This window comes from Hypanus sabinus, chromosome 10 (assembly GCF_030144855.1).
Source record: "Hypanus sabinus isolate sHypSab1 chromosome 10, sHypSab1.hap1, whole genome shotgun sequence".
Lineage (NCBI taxonomy): Eukaryota > Metazoa > Chordata > Chondrichthyes > Myliobatiformes > Dasyatidae > Hypanus > Hypanus sabinus.
In genome coordinates this window covers 146,849,208-146,863,875 of record NC_082715.1, presented here as the reverse complement: position 1 = coordinate 146,863,875, position 14,668 = coordinate 146,849,208, and the positions used below count along the sequence as shown (strand labels likewise).

Genomic DNA, 14,668 nt, shown 5'->3' with positions numbered 1-14,668 from the left:
ATCCAGTGCCTCGGGAAAAAATATCAGCTGAGTTGACATAACACTATACCCATCCAGCAATGAGTTTGTCTTTGATCCACCCGAAACACTTCGTTTCGCCTTCAGAAAAGCATCCAGGTTGTTGGCGTGGCCATACATTCTAACTTTGTAAAAGGACTACATTTACTGTCCGTGAATTTTGCTGCAAGCTTTTGCCAATACGAGCATCGTCAGTGTTGCAGATGGCAAGCAGCATAGTCAGCACCACAAATAGAAGAACCTGGGCTTCTGCGAGGGATGAAGAACGGGAAGATGGGCCGAAAGAAATCCAAGCATGGAACAGAGCAAGAGGGTGATAGTTTTAAAACCAAGGCCCGTATATTTCTCTGAGTTTGTGAGCGTTCGTATCCCGCCGGCAGTTTGTACTCTGTGACTCTGTTTCAAGACCCGCGCTCCCAAATCACAGTTACTTTTTCCAACTCACATCTTATCTTTCTGGTGCTGCCTCTTCCCCATGGCGCCTGAAGAACCTGCCTCAGCCCGGACAACTAACACAGTCAACAAACACTCGTACAAATCCGGAAGGGAGCTCCCTTCACTTCCTGCTAAACACGTGCACTCGCAATAACCGGCCGGTTAGACCCAGCGCGCGGGGAAGTATGGTCCGGGGCGTGCGAATCTCCGGCTGGAGGCCGGGGAGCTTAAAGATGCAACAATATCGCTGTTACCACCGTGAGTGGTCAGAGGCACCCAGATACTTACAAGAATATGCCGGAAAGTGGCATCGCAGGTAGACCAGTATAGAGGGTACTTTCATCAGTCAGGATTATTGTGCATTTGGAATATATTGTTCAATTTTGGTCACCCCGCAAAAGGGAAAATACAGTACTGTATCACTAAACTGGGGGAAAAAATCAGTAAAGATTGAGTGAGGTTTTTACTATGACTGGGGACAGTGGGTTAAAGGGAGAGGTCGGGCAGAATATGACTTCATTGCAGGGGTGATCTTATAGAGGTGTATAAAATCATGACAGGCATAGAGAGGGTGACTGCACACATGGGCAATCAAAATCGAGTGAGCATAGGTATAAAGTGAAAGGGGAGAGATTTAATAGGAATGTGAGGGGAAACTTTCTCACATTGAGGGTGGTATTTTATTTCTTTATTTATTGAGATACACCATGGAATAGGTGTATTAGGCCATTCTGGCCTAATCACAGGGCAATTTACAATGACCCATTAACGTACCAATCAGTACATCTTTGGTCTGTGGGAGGAAACCGGAGCATCCGGAGGAAACCTATGCGGTCACATGGAGAGCGTACAAACTCCTTACAGACAGCAGCAGGCGCCTGTACTGTAAAGCATTGTGCTAACCACTATGCTACTATGTGCAAAGTAGTATTGACTAGTTCTATGTTCGAGCCATGGCCACAGAGTCAAACAACATAGGAATTGTCCAAACTTGTCCATGCTGACCAAAATAGTCCCAGTTGTCTGTATTTGACCCATATCTCCCTAAATCTTTCCTATGCACATACTGAGATACAGCACAGAATAGGCACTCCTGGCCCACTGAGCCACACTGGCCAGCAATTGCCTACTTTCATCCAAATGTATTTTAAATGTTGTTACTTTACCTGCATCTACCATTTCCTTTGGCATGTCATTCCATATGCTTCCTCTAGTGGCAAACCTGTCTGGTAAACCCTGGGTACAGTTCCTCTGTAGTATATGTATTGTCTTTTAGGTGAGGAGACCAAAACTAAATAGAATACATTGGTGCAGAGTCATGGATGTCCAATGTAACAACAGTAAAGCCTCTTTATTCCCATATTCACATCCTCATTTAGGCCATCTCACTGTTTGCCTTCTCAGCCATGAACTGCAAGTACATGGTGGCTGTCAGTGACATTGAAGAATACTTAGATATTACACAATCTCACCATTTAAAAAAATACTGTTTTCCCTTTATTTGTATAAAAATACGCATTACATTTTTTACATTATTTTGATTCTGCCATGTTCCTGTCCACTCACTCAGTCTCTCCATATCCCTTGAATCCTTTTCACATTCTTGTTCCTATCTCGTTCTGAAATAACCAGCAAGCTTAGAAATTTGGATGGACTCCTCATCCAAGACAGTTGTGAATTTGGGGTTAAACATGTACATGGAAAGAGACCAATTCTAGGTACACACAATATAATTTAGTGTTTGAAATGAGATTTTCATTAATTATTTCTTAATATTGTATTGTAATTCTTTGTAAAACTAGTCTAATCTGGACTGTTCGAATCATATCATCTTCTGACAAGGCATGCGGTGACTTTCCTGACTCAGAATCAGAATTAGGACATCACTAACATCACTAGCATATGTCACATTAGTGATATTAGCTATATGAAATTTGTTATGCAGCAGCAGTACATTGCAATTCATAATAATAAAAACTGTAAATTACAGTAAGAAATATAGATATATGTGTGTGTTAAATTAATTAAGTAGTGTAAAAAGAGGGAAAGAAGTAGTGGCATAGTGTTTGATGGGTTCATTGTCCATTCAGAAATCTGAATGTGGATGGGAAGAAGCTGTTCTTGAATCATTGAGTGTGTGCCTTTAGGCTCCTGTGCCTCCTCCCTGTTGGTAGTAATGAGAAGAGAGCATGTCCTAGGTGACGTGGGCCTTAATAATGGATGCTGTCTTTCTGAGGCATCACTCCTTGAAGATGTCCTTGGTGCTGTGGAGGCTAGTGTCCATGATGGAGCTGACTGAGTTTACAACCTTCTGCAGCTTATTTTGATCCTGTGCAGTTCTCTCTCTCTCTCTCTCTCTCTCTCTCTCTCCCCTCCGATACTTGACTTTTAATCACTTTTATTTCTGATGAAAGGTCATTGACTTCTGAGTTTAATCCTGTTTCCTACCCTATAGAGTTTCTCCAGTATTTTCTGTTTTTATTATTCTCCAAAAGCTACTCTTTGCCGTAATGACACACTGCCTTCTTTACTGCTTACTGCCATGCCTTGCTCTTACACCAGTATACTATATATTCACCTATGTGTTATATGAGAACTTGTTTCAATTATGAGAGCCAGAGAGGTATAGCATAGAAACAGTCACTTCAGCTTACTCCAATCACTTATAAATCATACACTGAACCACACATTCATACCCACTGACCTGCACAGTAGGGGAAATGTACAGCAGCTAATTCACCGACCATCCCACATGTCCTTGGGATCTGGAAAGAATCCCAAGCACCTGGTTGAAGCCCATGTGGTCTCAGAGAGAACATGCAAACTCCACACAGACAGCAGTGGAGTCAGAAAACTGCAAGGCAGTAGCTCTGCTAGGAAATAGAACAGTCCAAATGTCAACAGGAAGCTCTCACAAATTGGAATATGATAATAAACCAGTCAGTGTTCTCTGAACAGTGGCTAATAATTCTGTTTCCCTCTGAAATAGTGCCATGGCTACTTTTACATCTAGTGAACAGAGCAGGTGAGGTTTCACTTTCCTGTCCCTTTTAAAGGATAATTCTTCTGGACAGTAGTGTTCCCCCAGTGTGCCAATACAGAGTTAGCATAGTACAACTTCAAGATGAGATTACAGTACCACGTACTATACTGCTCTAAATTTTCACTCTTAAACAAGCCTTTGATCCAAGTGGTCAGGAAATGTTATGAAAAATGAATCTGCTAGAGAAACTCAGCAAGTAAGGGAGCATCCATGGAAGGAAAGATAGTCAATGCTGAGATCCTTCATCTGCAAATCCAAGAATTTCAAGACTGTCCATGAATACTCCCTGGAATTTTGTTTCTCCTCAGGAGGCTAATGCCTATTCGGCCCTTGTTGACCAAGGAATGCCAATCAATGTGTCCTCCATGAAGACATCATGCAGAAAGTTACCCCAGAATTGCTCAGCCTTGGGTGAGGTCACTCACTCATATCTCAGCCTCTTGTGTCCTCAAAATAAAACATTAAATAGCTTTGACATTTAGAAAACTCTCCTCCAGTCAGTGAATGAGCCTAACCCCAACCCTAATGAGCAGTGAAAACAGAAATGGGAGAAAACTGAGAGTGCAACGTGGAAGAGACCAACCTCCTGGGAGGAGCTTGAGAGAAAAGCTGCATGAAACAAAGGTGATATCATTTACAGCTCCCTAATCTGTGTAAATTATAACTATATCTTTCATTGTGCTGACATTAAATGGCAGCCAGAACCCATGGCAAAAATAAAATTACCTAATGTTAAAATGTTAGCCAAGATGTTGCTGCCAATCACAAGCCAATATTGCTCTTAGCCTGTGAAGCCCTATAAAGATGTGGTGATCTCCCATGCATAGGCAGCTACTTTATGATATTAGCTACTTCATGTTAGGTATCAGTTAAAAAGGAAGAATAAAATGATATTTGTATATAGTTCCTTTCACGATCCTGTCAAGATATCCTACAATGCATTGCAGGCAATCAAATATTTTTAAATTACTTTTATTCTCGAGATATAGGAAACAATAATTTAGTTCAAGGGATTCCCTAGCATTCAATAGCTAAAACACTGTTGATCATCCTGAAGACAGGATCTTAAATATCTTCAGAATTTCTTCTGTTCAACTAATTCCAATGGGGAGGGCTGCAAGACAATAGAAGCGATTCTAGGTGACTGAAATGCAGTCAGCAATGTTAAGATTTCTGCATGTGAAGATAGCTGTCAAACTTTAAGGAGCAATAAATACAACAGAGTTTTAGCATCATTGCAACCTCAGAATCTAGTCCACCATTTAAGTTGACAAAATAATCTTGCAACTCCTCAGGACCAGAGTCTGAAAAGAATGATAAGCTGGAACCTTGAAGTATTAAGAACAGAAGTATGTACTGTGAAGGACAGCTTCTACGTTGCTCAGGTATTGAATGTATAAGTATAATAGGTGGAATCTCAAGCTCAGAATCTCCCTTATTATGAGCTTGTCTGCCTGCACTTCACTTTCTCTGTAACTGTAACATTCTGTTTTTGTTTTACCTCAAATTACCTGTTGTGTTGGATTGATCTGTGTGCATGCTCAACAAGACAAGATTTTCATTGTACACTAGTACACGTGACAATAATAAACCAATATACCAATTCTGATGTGCTCCATTATGGAGCTTTTACAACTGGAGGAAGTTATTAAGTAACACAGATATTTACGTTCTGAATTTTCTTTGCACACCAGAAATGCAGAATACAAGAAAAGTTCTAATTTAACTTAATGTTTAATTAAAGGATCAAATAGTCAACTTGGTTCAAGTAAGGGAAAGGTCAGACCGGCAGGTAGATGGCAGGGAAGTATTGAAAGGCAAAATCAAAATAACAGGTATGATGGGTCACATAGTTTGAAATGTGGATATTTTAATGCTGGGGATATTATGCTGAACTTAGAACATGGATCAGTACATGGAATATGATGCTCTAGCCACTACTGAAATTTGGTTGAGAAAGGGCAGGAATGGGTGATTAATGTACCAGGTTTTTGAAGTTTTAGAAATCAGAGACAATATCACAACTGCATTCAGAGGAGACATAACGGACAGGTCAGACACTGAATCCATTTGGGTAGAGCTAGGGAATAGAAAGAGTGCAATCTCTTTGATGGGATTGTACTGCAAAATCTCCCTACCCCCACCCCGCCCCACAAGAGCCATTGGGACATTGAGAAACAGGTATGTAATCAGATTAAGAAAATGTGTAAAAATAATAGGGTTGTTATCATGGGGAATTTCAACCACTAATATAAACTGGGACCTTCTTAGTGCTAGGGGGTTAGATGGGGAAGAATTTGTAAGTATATCCAGGAAGGGTTCTTAAATCAATATATGGATGTTTCAGTGGGGGAAGGAGCCATACTGGACCTGGTGTTGGGTAATGAGCCTGGCCAGGTGACTGACGTTTCAGTGGGTGATCAGTTCAGTAATAGTGAGCACAACTCCTTAACCTTCAGGATAGCTATAAATAAGGTCCTTGCAGGAGAGTTTTAAATTGGAGTAGGGAAAACTAGGAGCACATTAGGCTGGAACTAAGCAGAGTTGATTGGAAGCACCTTTTCTTTCTGGCAAGTTCACACCAGACATGTGGAGGGTGTTTAAAGATCAATTCCACAGAGTACAGGAAAGGTATGTTCCTGTTAAAAGATAGGACGGGAATGAAGAGGTAAGAGAATCTTGGATGTTTGGAGAGGTGATGAATTTAGTCAAGAAGAAAAATGAAAAGAATGTAAAGGTTTAGAAGTTAGGATCAAACAAAACACATGAGGAATTTAAACAACTGAGAATAGAATTAAAGGAGGGAATTGGGAATCCCAAGACACTGCTTACATATATCAAGAGCAAGAGGATAACTAGGGAAAGGCTGGCTGGTGGTGCAGTGGCATCAGTGCCGGACCCTGGAGCAAAGTCTCACGAGTTCGAATCCAGGACGGGCCACCCCCGAGCACACTTTCCATCCTTGCAGGGTTGAGCGTCCAGCTAGCCACTCAGCCTCTTAAAAAATACAAGGGTCGAGTCAGGAACATTCATATCGTGACCCGGTTAATCTGCACCAGACAAGAATGACTGACTGGTGCGACATGCTTAAAAAAAACAAACAAACAAACTAGGGAGAGGGTGGGACCACTCATGGATAAAGGAGTGGGAGACATATGCTTGTAAGTGGAGAATGAGAGCGAGGTTCTTGATGAGTACTGAAGGATATGGAGAATATGGGGTATCAGGAGATCAGTGCTGTGTGTATAAATACATTACAACGTTTAGAGGTCAAGGAGGAGGAATTGTTGGGCCCCCTAATGAGTATTACGGTGGATAGGTCCCTAAGGCTAATGGGATTTACCCCAGGTTTCTTAGGGAGGCAAGATACTACCAGTATTTTTGTGTCCTCTCTAGGCACAGGTGACATCCCAAAGCAATAGCGAGTGGCTAATGTTGAACCTCTGTTTAAGGAGGGAACATGGGAAAATTCTGGGAATTATAGACCGGTGATTCTCTCGTCAGTTGTAGGGAAATAGCTGAAGAACTTTTTAAGGATAGGATACTTGAGCATCCGGAAGATTAAGGTGCCTGTTTGGATTTTGAACTGGCTCGTGCATAGAAGACAGAGGGTAGTGGTTGAAGAGACTTATTTGAGCTGGAGGTCTGTAATTGATGGTGTTCCACAGGGATCTGTTTGTAATGCATATAAATGGATGAATATATAGATGGGTGGTTTGCTAAGTATGCAAATGAAATGAAGATTGATGGAGTTGTGGATAGTTTAGAAGACTGGCAAAGAATATAGCGCAATATAGATCAGCTGGAGATATGGGCAGAGAAATGGCAGATGGAGTTTAACCCAGATAAATGTGAGGTGTTGCACCTTGGTAGGGCAAATGCAAGGAGACAGTACACTGTTAAGGGGAAGATTTTTAACAGTGGCACAAGGGAGCACCTTGCATCAGCAAATGGAAAGAGTGAAGTTGAACATAAAATACAGTTTAATATCGTGACCAGGCCTGGCAGCGTACAAACCCCGCAGGAGTGAAGAACAACCAGGCTCGGAATCCCATCAGCCTTGCCACTGCATCTTCTAAATGCCCCGTTACCACCCACTGATATTTGGTTCTGGCAACATGTTTCAGACCTGAACCTTTAAATCAACTTTCTGCTGGTGCTGCCTGACCTGCTCGGTGTTTCCAGCATCGCTTTTATTTCAGATTTCCAACATCTGCTTTTTTTAAAAAATAAACTTTACCAAGATCCCCTTTTCCGGTAACATGAAGAAAAATAGTCAACCCAAGAGATTCAGCGGATGCCGGAAATACAGAGTAACATGCATAAGATGCTGGAGGAACTCAGCGTGTCAGGTAACATCTAGAGAAAGGATTAGAGTCGACGCATCGGGCCGAGACCCTTTGAGTCGCGATCAAGTGTCCCGGCCGGACAAGTCGACTCCTTAATCTTTTCCTTAGATGCAGCCTGACCTGGCTGAGTTCCTCCGGCATTGTGTGTGCGTTGCTATTAAATGAACAAAAATAGCGCTTTTTGATTATTTTTGGTGATTTTTTTAATGCTGGTGTGTATGTGAATCTGGTTGGATGTAACTTCCGGCATATCTCCGCAGGTGCAACACTGCGCTTGTTATATCATACTGTTTTTGTTCTTCGCCGCGTCGGAGAGCATTGCGGCTGTTTCCCCCTCTGCTCTGTGACTCAGCCGTGTCAGTGCATCGAGACACAGCTGAACAGGTCGGGCTTGTCATACATCGGAAACCACTTGCAGCAGCAACAAAGGTGCGGTGCACGTCAGAGGCTGTTACCTCAGCGAAAGCAGCTTTGTCATCTGCGTTGCAGCAGAACACTTGGTGACAGTCGGTGCAGTTCTCAGCCTGAATACTAACGGCACTGGTTCCAGAGCCTTCGTGCATTTATCAGATTGAAAGATTAGCTTTATTTGTCACGAGCACATCGAAACGTACGGTGAAAAGCGTCTTTTTACTTCAACGGCCAAAACGGTGTGAGGATGGGCTGGGGCAGCCGTGCTTCCGATGGCCACAACTTAAGTCTGAGGAATACGGCAGAAAACCGGATCACCCGGAGGAGGCCCACACGGTCGCGGACTGCGGCGGGAGTTGAACCCCGATCTACGATCGCAGGCGTTATAAAGCCCTGCGCTAATCGCTCTGCTGCGTTAAAGCCTGGATGAAATTTTAGTTCAAGCTGTCTCCTTTGAAGTAGCAGCATTAAAATTATTCAGTGGAAAGACAATTTGTTAATTATAGAATTACACAGAACTTTGCGGAGCTTGTTAGTTGGAAGTTTGCCTGCATCAGTTTTGGCGGAAGACGTTGAAAAGCCAAGGCGCGTTTTTTAAAAAAAATCCGTGTGTGCTCGGTGACACTGACGAATTGCTCTTTCACATTCTTGCCCTTTTCATAACCTTACACGAGCCCCCGCTGGCCCAAGATTAATGGCTCGTACCAGCTTTCCAGATGGTCTGCGGAGACTCGGCCCCAGGCAGTAAGTCAAACAGTATGGCTCATGCCTCGTTCGGAGAGACACACATTGGCCACTGACCTTCTCACCGCTGCGATTGGCTGCCAATGTGTGGGAAACGCAAAGAAACTCGAACTCACACTTCGCAACATAGATTTGGAGTGATATTTGTATGAACACTGGACAGATCTGCTGGAGACGAGAGCTTTTGAATGTCTCGGCATGACTTCAATCAACATTGACTTCGGAAACATTAGCATCTTTGGAACGATAAACCCACGATTCAAGTGGAGGCAAGGATAAAATGTATTTCCATTTGTAAATGATTGGTATGGAGAGTAATTGTATAATATTAATCAGCCAATGCTTTCCTGCTGTACTCTCTTCTCGCTGCTGCCATCAGGAAGGATGGACCAGAGCCTCAGTACTCACAGTACCAGCTTCAAAAATAACTATTTCCCCTCAACCAGAGGGGAGAACTTCACTCACCCCAATTCCACAACCTATAGATTCACTTTCAAGGACTCTCTGTAGATCATGTTATCGATATTTATTGCTTATCGATTTATTTATTTATTACTATTACCTTTTTGTCTGTTTTTTGTATTTTCACAGTTTGTTGTCTTTCGCGTGTCGGTGTTTGCCCGTCTTTGGCGTATGCAGTTTTTCATTGATTCTAAAGTTCAAAGGAAATTTCATTATCTAAGTACATATACGTCACCATAAACAACCCTGAGATTCATTTCCCTGTGGGCACACTCTGCAAATCTATAGAACAGTAACTATAGCAGGATCAATGAAAGATCAACCTGCATGCAGAAGACAACAAACTGTGCAAATGCAAATTTAAAAATAGCAATAAATAACGAGAGCACGAGATAATGAGAGAAAGAGTCATTAACCTTCGTTGGTTGTTCATGACCTTGGTTGTGAGAACATCTCAATGGATGGGCGAATGTAGTTATACCCTTTGGTTCAAGAGCCCGATGACTGAGGGGTAGTCATTCTTCTTGAACCTGGTGGGGCGAGTCTTGAAGCTCTTGTACCTTCTACCTGATGGCAGCAACGCGGCCTGAGTGGTGAGGATCTCCGATGACGGATGGTGCTTTCCTATGGCAGCGTTTCATGTCGAAGCTCACAATGGTTGGGAGGGCTTCACCGGCGATGTACTGGGCCGAATTCACGATCTTTTGTAGGATTTTCCGTTCAAAGGCATTGGTGTTTATTCCATGAGATTTAAAAAAAAATTACCGTGAATGCCTGTAAGAAAATGAATCGCAGGGTTATACGTGGTGACATATATGTACTTTCATTATAAATTTACTTTGAACTTCGAACTAATATATGTGTTTGCATCTTTTCAGTTGTTGAAGGAAGGGCAGAACGCTGTTTCTGTAACACCTCGAATCCGATACTGTACCTGAAATCAAGATCGCCAGGTAAGAAATAAATTCCTCCCACGTCACTGTAAATAAACACCAAATTTAAAAAGATGCTAGTTTCCCAAATCAGATTTTCTTTTTTTTTTATATATTTCTAGAGCATCTACAATAATTCTGAGCCAGAATAATCGGTAACAGATACCGACTGAAGCATCGTTACAGATATCGGTATTATCTGTACACCGTTACAACTATTGGAATGGAGGTCTCGGCTTCGCAGCTGCATTATCCGCCCTGCGTATCAAATATAACTCAGGACAACCGCGCACCCCAGCAGAGCAGAACACAAAGACTTTTCATTAGACTCGGAAATTGATACTTGGATGAAAAAAAAATCACTGGATATGCAATGTGTGGTGAAACGGTATTTCGGGATGAAAAGAATATTAGTCATATCGTCAGAATGGAGAGTTCACTAAAGGTTTTGTTTCTTACTAGGAGATTAGCAATCTATAATATTTGTTGAATTATTAAACAGAATGTTTGAAAATTCACAGCAAATACAATGGTTCCGTAATGGAAACATCTCCATTTCGATATCCGTTTGAAGAATTTACAGTTTATTCTCACGAACACATTTTAGAAACGCTTACCCGATGTGGTAGTGCGATCATGAGCATGTTAATGGAACAGAAAGGTGTCACTGCAAACACATGAATATTCTAAGCTGATGATGAATATGAAATAGAAGTCAATGGGCTCCGGCCTGGCTCGTTCCTCTCAGCGCACAAAGAGTTAACAAAACCGCCGCACCTGAAGAGAACGCTGAAAACCCGTTGCAGATCGGGCCGTATCTATGAAAGTAGGTACATTTAATACTTAAGTTCTGACGAAAGGTTAGACCTGACGCATCAATCGTTTCTTTCCACAGGAATTGCCTGACCTACTAGGTTTTTTATTCAGCGTTTAGTTCTTAATTCTGGGAGTTAATTCTGGATGTTAATTCGCCCTGGCACTTAGGGAATTAATTGTCAAGCACATCCACGTATCTTCATAATGAAAAAGGTGTCTAGGTTAATTCAGACAGGGATATTTCTTATCTGCATTTGTGCAATATCCGAATGAATAAGCAGTTTCCGAACTTTCGTTACCTATAGTGTCCATTATTTATGTTTAACAATGATTTTCAGTCACCCAGGAACCTTTTATTTGAGAGAAATCAACGAAAGGTTTATATTATAACTTTCTCGTGCCAGTTTTAAATGTCCATTATTATACAATAGAATTAAACAGGGTTAGCTAGAAACAGGGTAAGTTTTCATAAGCTGGTTGTAAAATTGCTTTGTAGCAGCATTAGTTACATATATTAGGGATGAAAGTTATTTCCCTTGTTAGAGGCAATTATGGATTTTGTCAGAAGACCAAGCATTAGATGTTTGAAGGCCATTAATGAGAATTTTGAGGGTAAATTCCTTTTGCTTTGCTGTGTTCTTGCTAAGTATTCATGTAAGTGATGGGGCCACAGGAAGCGTGGCGTTAAAACTGGTGACTACTTTCAAGGCGGAAAATGCTCAGCATTTGGATCAGTCTGTAAGTGAGAAATTGGATAGGTATATGGACAGGAAAGGAATGGAGGGTTATGGGCTGAGTGCGGGTCAGTGGGACTAGGTGAGTGTAAGTGTCAGCATGGACTAGAGGGGCCGAGGTGGCCTGTTTCCGTGCTGTGAGTTATATGGTTATATGACAGAAGATGTGAAGTACAAAATTTAGTGAAAATTGATTGGAGGGGGTGAAAGTTGGATGGAGTTTGTGGATGGGGATGTAGAGAACAGAAATTACATTTCCCTTGCTTCAGCAGTCCAGATGTAGGGTCTCCAGCCAAAACATCAAATGTCTATTCCCCCTGCAGATGCTGCCTGACCCGCCAAGTTCCTCCAGGAGCTCCTTGCTCTGCTGCAGTTTCCAGCATCTGCAGTCTCCAGTGTCTCATACACTGCTTCGTTGTGAGTTTGTTCCAGGTATGTGTACTTTGAAGAGATTTTCCTCCCATTTTCATCTGGAGTTCTGTGAGCCCCTCTCTCGCTGCTCCCCCTCTGTGATGTCCACTGCTTTATCCAATCTTGGACAATATTCTCACTCAGTCTTGCTACTACAGCCTCGGCATTCTTCTTATCCTCACCTACCACCCCAGGAGTCTCCACATCCAACACGTCAGTTTCTGCAACTTCCACCACCTCCTGAGGGATGCTACCATTGAACATTTACCTCCCTCTCCCATTCTCAGCTTTCCACAAGGATCACTTCCTCCGTGATTCCCATGACCATTCGTCCCTCCTGGCATTTATCCCTGCAAGTCACTAAAATGTTAGGCTTGCCCATTCCCCTCACCTCTATTCAGGGCACCCAAGTCCTTCCAGGTGAGGCAACACTTTAACTACTGGGGTCATCTATTGTGTCCAGTGCTCCCAATGCAACCTCATCTACATCGGTGAGACCCCTTGTAAATTGGGGGGGGGGTACTTTCTTGAGCACTTCCACTCCATCCACCAAAAACAGAGCTTTGCAGAGGCCAAACATTTTAATTCCCATTCCTGTTCCGCCATGTCGGTCCATGGCCTCCTCACGCCATGATGAGGCCACTCTCAGGGTGGAGAAAAAACACCTTATATTCTGTATTAGTAGCCTCCAACCTATCAAAAAGTATGACTATCAATTTCTCTGCTGGTTAAAAAAATCCCTCCCTTCTTCTATTCTCTACTCTGGGCTCTTACCTCTTCTCACATGCTTATCACCTCCTTCTTCCCTTTTTCCTATGGTCCACTCTCCTCTCCTAACAGATTCTTTCCACTCCAGCCCTTTACTTTTCCCGTCCACCTGCTTCCTCCCCCCGCCTTTTTATTTTGGCATCCTCCCCCTTCCTTCCCAGTCCTGAAGAAGGGCTTCTGCCCGATATGTTGATTGTTTATTCAGTTCCATTGATGCTGTCTGACCGGCTGAGTTCCTCCAGCGTTTTGTCTGTTGTTTTGGATTTCCAGCATCAGCAGAATTTCACATATTTATCATTCCTTGATACTTACCTTCACTGGCCTCCCATTTCCAGGCTGGAAACCACTCTCCATGACTTGTGCTCCCAAACATGCTGTGCACCTTCATTCTTCCTTGTCCTCTGCTGGATCCACACTTTCAGCTGACAGTTCTTCCTGTTCCTGATCTCAACAAAGGAACATAACTCATCTCTTCCTGGCTGGGATCCCAATACTGTGCTGGGGCTTCACTGCTGCCCCACCCACCTCCAGGTCCCTGACACCACACACGGGTCCTACTGCTCTTTCCCCTTATCACACCACTCACCCTCACCCAGCTCTGATCCCATACTCAACCCAAATACTGACTCCCTCCCCTCTTTCCTCTGAGCCCCCTTTCCCTAACTTCACACATTTTCCTATTTTGATCCCATGTCTGTTCCCAGTTGCAGCTCTATACCATCACTCTCACTGCCCCCACCTCCCTCTGATGCTGAATAGTCTGGCTTCATTAGAGGCCTCACCCTTGCACCCCTGCATCCACACCTCAACATGTTCCAGGCTCACCAAGAGAATCTCTTCTTCTGTAACCTCCACCACCATACCCATTTCTTTGGCAAGGACTTCTTACTCTCTTACTGATGACCTGTTGTCTTATCTCAAACATTCCTTTTCCTCTTGGACACTTCCTTACGGTCCTTTTATCCTCTCTCACTCTTTCCATTTCCAACCTTGAGTGGCTTCTGCATTCTCCTCAACCATTCTAACCTCGAGCCCTCTGAATGCATGGTTCTCCACTCACTCCACAGCAATCCCAACCTCATCATAAAATTCAGATGAGTGCAGTGCTGTTGTGATCTGGTGGGTTGACTGACTACCATGCAGAGGCCAGACAGTGTCTCTTGGAAACACCCTTATACCTACCCTTGGACCATGACCCCACCAAGTCATTGTCCCCCAGAACATCACAGATCTCATCACTGTAGGACGTCTTTCCCCCACAGTCTCCAGCCAATTAGTTCCCCAACACCATCCTGCCCATTTCTATCTCCCACCCAGAATTCACAAAGACTCACCTGATAGGCCCATTATTTATGCCCACTCTTGCTCCACTGGACTTATTTCTTCATATTTAACTCTATCTTGTTCCACCATGCCCCCCCCCCGACCCTTGCCCAATCCATTCTCCCCTACATCCAGGACACCTCACATGGTCTCCATCATTTTAACAACACCAAATTCCCTGGCCTCTGTCATCTTTACTAAAGACGGCCCATGTACACTTTC

At 43.1% G+C, this 14,668-nt stretch overlaps 1 protein-coding gene across 1 annotated transcript in view; it reads right to left on the bottom strand.

Moving 5' to 3' along the window:
* Positions 1 to 589, bottom strand: part of ppil2 (peptidylprolyl isomerase (cyclophilin)-like 2) — a 286,701-nt gene extending 286,112 nt beyond the window's left edge. Inside the window, exon 1 of the mRNA XM_059983207.1 lies at positions 464 to 589. Within this exon, the coding sequence (XP_059839190.1) occupies positions 464 to 495 (32 nt within the window). The 5' untranslated portion in view covers positions 496 to 589. The remainder of the gene's footprint in view (positions 1 to 463) is intronic.
* Positions 590 to 14,668: the final 14,079 nt, after the last annotated feature.